General features: G+C 43.8%; 1 protein-coding gene across 1 annotated transcript; it reads right to left on the bottom strand.

Moving 5' to 3' along the window:
- Window positions 1-246: 246 nt before the first annotated feature.
- On the bottom strand, window positions 247-7,296 carry LOC119566249 (olfactory receptor-like protein COR4). The gene is made up of 3 exons (XM_037898652.1): window positions 6,390-7,296; window positions 1,200-1,262; window positions 247-257 (listed from the first exon to the last, which is right to left on the bottom strand). The coding sequence occupies exons 1-3, from the start codon at window positions 7,294-7,296 to the stop codon at window positions 247-249; spliced, it is 981 nt and encodes a 326-aa protein (XP_037754580.1).
- Between the last annotated feature and the right edge of the window lie 2,753 nt (window positions 7,297-10,049).

Genomic DNA, 10,049 nt, shown 5'->3' with positions numbered 1-10,049 from the left:
AGGAAGCAATTTGAAAACACACAGGGACTGGAATGGGAGAAAGAAACACATGGTATTCGTGCTAGCTGTACTGGTAAAGCAGAGAGGGTGGGAGGTGATGTAGAAAAGACCTAGATTTCTGATTATGGCCTGTCTCTGTAAATAGCCCTGTACTGGGGTGGTTTGGCATTTTAAGGACGGGAGGCCTGAGCTCAGCCAACTCTAGCAGCTACGAAGGCCCACCTGAACACGGGTCAGTGGATTCTCTTACTGATAAGCTGGGAGCAGAAGAGGAAGTGTCTGAGAGAGTTGCAGGAGCTGCAGAGAAAGGAAGGAGCAGCAAGGAAGGCTAGAGACAGAGAGTTTGGCAATAACCTTGGAGGAAAGACCCCGAGAGCAGAGACTAAGGCCAGCAGTAAAATTGTCTTATACTGTTATGCTCCTCTTTGTTTGTTGTCTCTTGGAAATAGGGTGAGCAGACAGCACGTGTGAAAAATCGGGACGGGGGTGAGGAGTAATAGGAGTTCTTAGAAGAAAAAGACCCAAGAATTGGGACTGTCCCTATAAAATCCAGACATCTGGTCACCCTACTTGGAAAATAAATAAAACCTGGCTGGAAGTGCCGGCGAGACTGATCTGTTGTGAGTGCAGCTGTGGAGCCTGGAGGAGGGAGAGATGGATGGCAGAGTTCTGCAGGACCACTCAGGCCACCAGGGGGTGCTTGGGAGGAGGTCATGAGCAGGGGAGGAGTGGCGTTTCGGAGGAGACTGTTCTACAACAGGGCCAAACAGGAACCCTGAATTTGTGCACCCACCAGCTTTCCTGGTGTTTCAAGTTCTAAACTCCAACCTGGTGGGAAGGCAGCTGTTCAGAACCATCCATAAGTCACATTTAATTGGGCTGCAAAGTTTCACAGGCACAAGGTCATGTTCCCAGAGTTCAAATAAATTGGAAAACCAACATTGTACATTGCAAATGGCACCCTGGGCCAGCAAAGAGAATGGAACATGGCAGGTACCATTGTGGGAGCAGGGATGCTGCATGCCGGGGACCAAGTCATGCTCTCTGCCACACTGTTACAGCCCCTTGGGAATCAGTGATGAGAATGATGGGGTCTAAGTTAGCTGTTACCACTCAAGAAAGTGATCTCAGAGTCACTGTGGACAGTTCTCTGAAAACATCCACTCAATGTGAAGCGGCAGTCAAAAAAGAGAACAGACTGGTGGGAATAAGTAAAAAAGGGATAGATAATAGGACAGAAAATATCATCTTGCCTCTATATTAAACCATGGTACGCCCACATCTTGAATATTGTGTGCAAATGTGGTCGCCCCATCTCAAAAAAGATATTTTGGAATTGGAAAAGATTCAGAAAAGGGCAACAAAAATGATTAAGGGTATGGAACGGCTTCCATATGAAGAGAGATTAATAAGACTGGAGCTTTTCAGCTTGAAAAAGAGATGACTAAGGGGGGGATATGATTGAGGTCTATACAATCATGACTGGTGTAGAGAAAGTAGTTAAGGAAGTGTTGTTTACTACTTCTGATAACACAAGAACTAGGGGTCACCAAATGAAATGAATAGGCAGCAGGTTTAACACAAATAAAAGGAAGTATTTCTTCACACAAAGCACAGTCAACCTGTGGAACTCCTTGCCAGAAGATATTGTGAAAGCCAAGACTATTACAGGGTTCAAAAAAGAACTAGATACACTCATGGAGGATTGGTCCATCAATGGCTATTAGCCAGGCTGGGCAGGGATGTTGTCCCTTGCCTCTGTTTGCCAGAAGCTGGGAATGAGCAACAAAGGATGGATCACTTGATCATTACCTCTTCTGTTCATTCCCTCTGGGCACCTGGCACTGGCTACTGTTGGAAGACAGGATACTGGGCTAGATGGACCTTTGGTCTGGCCCAGTATGTCCGTTCTTATGTTCTTATGTAATGATGTTAAACCTACTCAGGGCCATTATACCAGCACAGTATAGCCACAAAATACTGCAGTCTGGTCACACTCTCTCACAACTGGGCCCTGATTTTCTTCAGATCCTTTCACCTCTATCCACAGCTTTATTCCATGGCTTCTCTCTCTTCCTTTTAATGGTCATTTCTGAATCAGCTAGTGGATCATTTTCAAAGCATCTGGTCTACGGAATCCTTCATGTCTCAATCCAGAGTTTAGGATATTTGCCACAGAGGAGGAAAGGAAGGGGCAGGACTTTGGGAATTCATATGAAACAAATTTCTTATTAATTCAACTCCCCTCCCTTCTAACTCCTTTTTACGCAAAAATGCCCTGCACTATGAATGTCAGGCGTGGTATCTACGAGAAAGGACACACACACACCACACCAAAGGCATCCCGATGGCTCGGTTATAGGAATGTTCTTATTGATAATGGTAACCATTTTCTACATCTGTTTGAGCCACATCACTGGACTCTTATTGAGGGGTGACATCTTATTCCTGCAGTAGTGAATGGGACAGCTCATGTGGATCGGCATTCCCCAACATAAGTAAGGTATTTGCGATGTGTGTAAAGGACATATATGGCGCCAGCTACTGCAACAATTGAGTATCTCACAACCTTCTCATGACTGTGTCCTCAGAACACCTCTGTGAAATAAGGAAGTGCTATTAACCCCATTTTACAGAATTTCAAAGGAGGGGCTAAGTGACTTGTCCAAGGTCACACAGCAAATCTGTGGCAGAGATAGGAATTTAACTCATCTTCTAAATTCCAGGCTAGCACCCAGATTGCCGGCCATTCCTTCCTGTTTGGCCTTTTGCTCTCAGTATTGATCAAAGTATTCGTTCACCTGCTGCAACACTAGATATGCTCTTGGGTATAAACATAATGACGATAATCAAATATATTGGGAATCTGTAAATACCAGCATCTGAAGACATGCCTTGAACGTCAGTTGCAATGGGCATTGTTAGCAGAGAAGTACAGTTTTGTGTCTGTAGAATTAAACTTTATGCTCCTTAACCCTTTTGCTGCTGAAAGAAATGTCATATTCTGAACAGAGATAACAGGGTTATTGTTCTGTATCATTATAGGTCAGAGATCAAGATGTGTTGGGAAGACATAAAGAGACTCAGATTCCTGGGTTTTTTAAAGTGACTTAAACATGCTGAAAGGAACAATACCTTCATCTAGTTGAACTTCCTTCATAACACAGGCACAAGTCCCTCACCCCTTGATTTATCCATCGAGCCCATGAATTCTCTTCGAGCTATAGTATATGATTTAGAAAGATATATCACCTTGATTTTAAGACATTACGTGATGGAACATCCGCCACAGTAATAAGTAATTTGTTCCAATAATTAATTACCCTCAGGAAGAAAAGGTGCACCTCATATCTTGACTGAGTTTATTTAGCTTCCAGCCACTGAATTTTATGCCTCTGTCTGCAGAATTGAAGATCCTTACCCGTCTGGAAATCTTTGTCCCACACAGGCACATATATAGCATGCTTAAGGCACTTCTTGACCTTCCCTCGGTTAACTAAGTAATAAAAATAAGATATATCAGTAGAACTCCTTATTTTCAGGGCCAGATCCTCATTTGCTGTCATTTGTGTAGCTCCTTTGACTTCAAGTGACTTCAATGAAAGTATACAACAACCTAGGGTCTGGAACTCAGTTCCTAAAACACAAGCCAATATTTGAGGTGTATAAGAAGAATTTCAACTGTCAGCAGTAGAGCTGTGCAGAGGACAGTGATTGCCAGGGGATGTTGTGAAGGCCAAAAGTATAACTGGGTTTTTAAAAGGATTAGATAAGTTCTTGGAGGATCGGTCCCTCAATAGCTATTAGCCAGGATGGTCAGGGATGCAATCCCATGCTATGGATGTCCCTAAACTTCTGACTGACAGAAGCTGGGAGTGGATGACAGGGGATGGATCACTGAATAATTGCCCTGTTCTGTTCATTTTCTCCGAAACATCTGGCATTGGCCATTGTGGAAGACAGGTCACTTGGCTAGATGGACCATTGGTCTGACGCCATATGACTAGTCTTATGGTTCTATGTGATGGGCTGGGTGATGCTTTCTGTTAAGATGGCTGGTGCTGGTAGCTGGGTGTGGCTCTGTTCTTTGCCCCCTTCCTCTGCCTGCACAGCTCTCGGATTCCACTTCTTCTGTAGGCCATGCAGGAGGCTCCCCAGCCTTGAAAATTGCTCTGTCCCCTGCCCTGGGTCTGAGCTGTGTTTTGGGCTCAGATAAAACCAAACGGTGTATGGGTGAGGGCAGAAAGGGGGTGGCAGCAGCCAGAGGCAGAAGAGAGCAAATTACATGAAAGAGAGGGGAAATGTTTGACTGGGTGTCATGGGTCTGAAAGGCAGCGGGCCGAGGGGTTAGGCTGGGATTCCACAGATTAGTTCAATCTCTCCATTTCCTGAGGGGAGCTCTGCTGCGTCATACGTGTGAAATCGAAGGATCTTAGCAGGAGCCTGGCAGGTGGTTGAAACTTGCCCGTAGTTCAATGTTCTCACTTTTACAGTCGAGCCTGGAGGTGCAAACTGAGACCAGAGCCCCACTGTGCTGAACACACACCCACACCACAGTGACTCACTAGCTCTCTGAGGACATGTCTACACTGCAGTGTAAGCCCTGGGCTAGTAGAATTCACATTTGCAAAGCCTGAGTTTGTTAACCTCGGGTTTGAGAATCTACACTCGTTTGTAACCCCAGGTTAGGGATTGTTGCGTCTGGGTCACAAACTGGGGCTCCAGCATCTACACGGCATTATGTGATCCCCATTTCAACCACCCATATCCCAGAGTTCCTACCACGCTTCCAAAAAGTGACCACTCTAGCTCTTTGTTCGTGGTGCAGTGTGGGAACACTTTATTGTCCAGAGGACAGAGAAACTCAGCCTTTGGGATATTTTTGGCTGACTCCCAGAGCAGGAGTCCAGAGGGGCTGCGTCTACACTGCAAACCAATAAAAAACGTAAACCCTGGGTTTTAGCTTGACTCAGGCTTCGACCTTCTATCACTGTGGGGTCCTCGGACCCGGGCTTTGAGCCCTTGGTTAGTGCAATTTATGTGGAGATGGAAGGGGGCTTGAGTTGACTTGAGCAGGAGTTCAAATCCTGGGCTTACATTGCAGTTTGGACGTACCCTGAGGTGACTGGTGCTTCAGGTATTCACTGTTGTAATTCGCCGTGCCCAAAAGTTTCAGAAATGGCTAGTGATTTTGGTGCCCAACTTCAGTCCCCTCGATCCCTCATTTCCAGAAATAAAAGATCCATCACTCCAGCTGAAGTCAAGGGGAGCTACAAGTACTCAGCACTTAGGGAAATAGGGCCCAAGGTCTTTTACATTGAGATCCCAATAACCGTGGCAATCACCAACAATGACTATCCTTGAAAATGTGTCCGTATATGTTTGTGAGTTTAGGAGTCGCAATTAAAGACCAGGTAGTTAGGTGACCAAAGAGTTATGTGTGTGTGTGTGTGTGGGGTGGGGGCGGGAGAGATTTTTGGTGTGAGTACTGACAAAATATTATATCTGAGTGAGCATTCATGACATTCTCCCTTTCAACAGACACAGTTTTCAACATAATTACATGCACACAAGTGTCTCCAGGAAAACAGATGAATTGGGCTGTGGATCTGATTGAAGCAAAATCACAAAATTTATTTGAACAAATATCTGTCAATGTTTTTGGAGTATCAAACCAGTCCTGGTTATTGCTCATGAATCCATTGTTGCAGTGTGAACTTTTCCCTTTTATTCAGTAATTTTAAAGAATATTCGAATCACACTCTTACATCTTACACTGAAAAATCAATTTCAAAGTATTTTACTATCGGTACAGGGGAGCCAAACCATCATTTAATAACTGACATGGCCTTTTTATGCACATAAGGTGTCTACTCAGAAAAGCATCTCTGTCTGAGGCAGCACTTAAATACGTTTAACTTTAAACATATGGTTATGTCCCACTGAAGTCAAAGGGAGACATACTTAAACATGTGCTTATGGACTTTCTGAATCAGAGCACATGGCCTAGTTTACACTAAGGGAACAGGTCAATCGAAGCTACATAATTTGAGTTTTGTTAGTAGTGTCACTCAAATAGACGTAGCTTAGATCTACTTACTGCTGGGTCCACACTTCACTGAGTCTACAGAAGAAAATCTCCTGTTGACTCCCCTTACTCATCTCATTCTGGTGGAGTACCAGAGTCAATGGGAGAGCAATCGGGGTCGATCCAGTGAGTCTTCACTAGACCTGCTAAATTGTCCCCCAGTGGATCAATCGCCACAGCACTGATCCACCCCATAGTGGAGATACGCCCTATGTGTGCAGAGCAGCCGTTGAAGGATTTGGTTGTCCTATTAAGACACCCTTTGGGGGAAAATGGGCCCTCAATTTTGTCTCTATTGCTCTCCTCAGGGCATCCATCACATCCTTGTTCCTCAAGCTGTAGACGAGGGGGTTCAGCATGGGGATCACCACCGTGTAGAACACAGAGGCCATTTTGTCTGTGTGTAGTGCGTAGCTGGCGCTGGGTCGGAAGTACATGAAGAGAATTGTCCCATGGAACATGGAGACGGCCGTCAGGTGGGAGGTGCAGGTGGAGAAGGCTTTGCACCTGCTGTCGGTGGAGCGGATCTGCAGCACAGTTGCAATAATTAAGATGTATGAGATGAGGATGGTCCCAATGCTGATCACCTCTATCAGACTGCCAAAGAGGAAAACAAGTAGCTCGTTGACATAGGTGCCAGAAGTGGAGAGCTTTAGAAGTGGGTTGATATCACAGAAAAAATGATTCAGGATATTGGAGTGGCAGTAGGATAATCTTAGCAAACCGCTTGTGTGTATCACAGAGTTCAGGAAGGCCCATAGACATGAACCAGCCACCAGCAGTAGGCAGTGCTTTGGTGACATGATGACTGTGTACAGCAGCGGGTTACAGATGGCTACATAATGGTCGTATGCCATTACTGCCAGCAAAAGGCACTCAGAGATGACAAACAATAGGAAGCTAAAATATTGGATGATGCAAGCTGTGTAGGAAATAGCTTTTCTCTTGGCTAAGAAGCTCATCAGCATCTTGGGAGTGATGACTGTGGAGTAACAGGCATCCACGAGGGACAAATTCTTGAGGAAGAAGTACATAGGGGTGTGAAGTCCGGGATCAATCCTGATTAAAACCATCATTCCCAGATTCCACATCAGGGTGATACCATAGATCACTAGGAACACCACGAAGAGGGGGACCTGCAGCTCCAGACAATCTGTCAGTCCTGTGAGAATGAACTCGGTCACTGCCGTACAATTTCCTCCAGCCATTCATTCAGCCTTGGGCGCTCGCTGCGGGATCAACCACAAAGGAAGGCATTAGTTCTTATGAAAATGGTGTATGCTAATATAAAGAACTGTGGTCATATGCACAGAGACCCTTTGAGTCGTGGAATGGAACCTGTAACAACTGATTGGAAAACCCAGAACTCCTTCACTTCTTCTGAGGGAAAAAAAATTCCTTTCTCTCTAGGAAAGTGCATAACCCTGCCATTTAGTCTGATTTACACATTTTGACCCTGATTCGGCTGATATTTTAATTTCACTGATCAGTGTAGACTTAGGATCCGTGGATCTCCATTATACCTGGGAACAAGAACATGGGTAGGAGGAAGACAGAGTTTGCATCACACTCTCTGGTTATTGGGTGACAGTTTCCAGCACCGAAATTTGCCTTCATGTTTTTAAATCATTGGCGACCAGGCAGTACACAGGATGCACATACATTCATTGAGGAAATAGTTCAAAAATGGAACTTCCAAATGTATCCCTTCTGGACACTACTGCCATACTGACTAAATCCTGAAGCTTCTTGTTCTTTGGCTGCTGAAAAATTACCACACATACACTTCTAATGATCAGACTAAAAGTGTGTAGCCAGGGGTGAATATTTGTGAGAAAATTAACAACAGTGAACATATTTTCAGAAACATATATTTATAATGATAAGAAAAAAATATTGTCTGAATAGATTTACCTTTTAACCTAACTTTATAGGATAAGAATAATAATATTCTATTATGATTAGTGAGTTGGGATCAAACTGCCTGTAAAGCTGTTTCATCCTATGTCAATATCCTCACTGCACCTCTTTCCTCAGCCCGTGTCACAATAGTGATTGCCAAATCATATAATCGTCAATTGTATTTAGCTCATGTCGCACAATCCAGTTTGTGAAATTATGAGAATGTCGTGGTTCTCATTCATAACACCCCTGGCAAGTTAAAAGGTAGAGAACATCGAGTGTGATCAGCAGGTATGTATGTGTGGTATGTTTATTGTGGCCAAAGAGGAAGAAAAAGTGTGTGTGTGTGTGTGTGTGTGTGTACATATTCATACACACACCGTACATACACACACGTGTCATTTATTTCTTTACCCACTCTTTGGTTTTCGCCAAATAGCATGCCAGTCAGTCGGCATTCAGACAAATATTACAAATAAAATGATTATTCAACTTTAAAGGAGCTTGGTTAATGTGCAGTTCTACAGAAGGTACCAAGGAAGAAGGACTTGACTTCTTTCATCAAATGCATCCAAGCAAAGAACAATAGGTCATTTAGGGCTTAATCCTGCATGGATCTTGCCTCAGTCCAGCAGAACATTTAGGCAGCTGCATTATCTTTTCATATAATCATAGAAATGTAGGGCCTGAAGAGGTCATCTAGCCCATCCCCTACCACTTCTAAACCTTTCATCATTTTTGTTGCTGTCCTCTGGGCTGTCTCCAATCTATCTCCATCTTTCCTGTAGTGGAGCACCCAGAATTTTAAGCATGTTGATTTCAATGAGGCTTCTTACATTCTTAAAGTTGCTTCAAGTTAAGCATGTTCTTATATGTTTCTTTGGATTGGGGGTAGCATGCTCAGTACCTTGCTGGTTTGAGCTTGTATTATGGTGAGCTGAGAAGTTGGGAAATGTCTGTAGATCCTAGGAGTGCTGTTAAGGAGAACTACAAAGAAACTGGAGGGATTTGACAGCTTTATATAGCATAGTATATGGATCTGGATGCTTAAGAGATACTAACATTATGCTTTAGGGCTTAAATTAATCTCTAACTATTAGAGTTCAGGGCAAGATGCGGAGAAGGGCTGATTATTCCACATCTGACTATTAAAGGTCATTAAACCTTCTTTTGAAACATCTGGTACTAGCCACTATCAGAGACAAGACACTAGATGGAGTTCAGGTCTGATCCAATCTGGCAATTACTGTGTGTTTATTCAGTGTTTCATAATTGAATACTGCGACTTTAAATTTTGGGCACGGTTCCTGGACCTACTTGCATGCTAGGTAGCTCAGTGGGGGTGTAGCAGCAGTCAGTCAGCAGGTACCCAGTGAATTGTGCCTCTCTGTTATAGGCAGTAGCTTACATTCTCTCCCTCTGATTTTGGGGTGTTGTGTGTTATTGTTCTTGCTGGAAGTTTGCAATGTCTTGCAAACTTCTCTGCTTGTGTGCCACAAAACCTAAAAGACACAATCTCATTAAAAAATGAAATAAAATTCTGCAGCCAAAAGTCCTAACTTCCTCCATACTAATTTCCCCCTACTCTTACTCACACCTTCTTATCAACTTTTTGAAATGGGCCACACTCATTACCATGACAAAAGTGATTTTTCCTCCCTTGGTATCCTACTCTTAATTCAATTGTCTCGTAAGACTGACCTCCCACTTGGTAAGGCAACGCCCATCCTTTCCTGTGCTGTGTATTTATACCTGCTACTGTATTTTCCACTCCATGCATGTGATGAAGTGGGTTCTAGTCCACGAAAGCTTATGCCCAAATAAACTTGTTAGTCTCTAAGGTGCCACAAAGACTCCTCATTGTTTTTGCTGATACAGACTAACATGACCACCACTCTGAAAAAAATGGAAAGTTTTCCAGGAGAACATTTGTTTTCAGCTGGGAAATGCTGATTCCTTGAAATTGACACATTCCTTGGGAACACGTCCATCTCAATGACACTTCATTTGGTGGGGGTACCGACCAAAATGGGATCGTGGGGGAGTTCAGAGGTTGTTG

The sequence above is a fragment of the Chelonia mydas genome, chromosome 6 (genome assembly GCF_015237465.2).
Source record: "Chelonia mydas isolate rCheMyd1 chromosome 6, rCheMyd1.pri.v2, whole genome shotgun sequence".
In the NCBI taxonomy this organism is placed as follows: Eukaryota; Metazoa; Chordata; order Testudines; family Cheloniidae; genus Chelonia; species Chelonia mydas.
The sequence above is the reverse complement of the archived record's forward strand: the minus strand, read 5'-3'. Positions and strand labels throughout refer to the sequence as shown.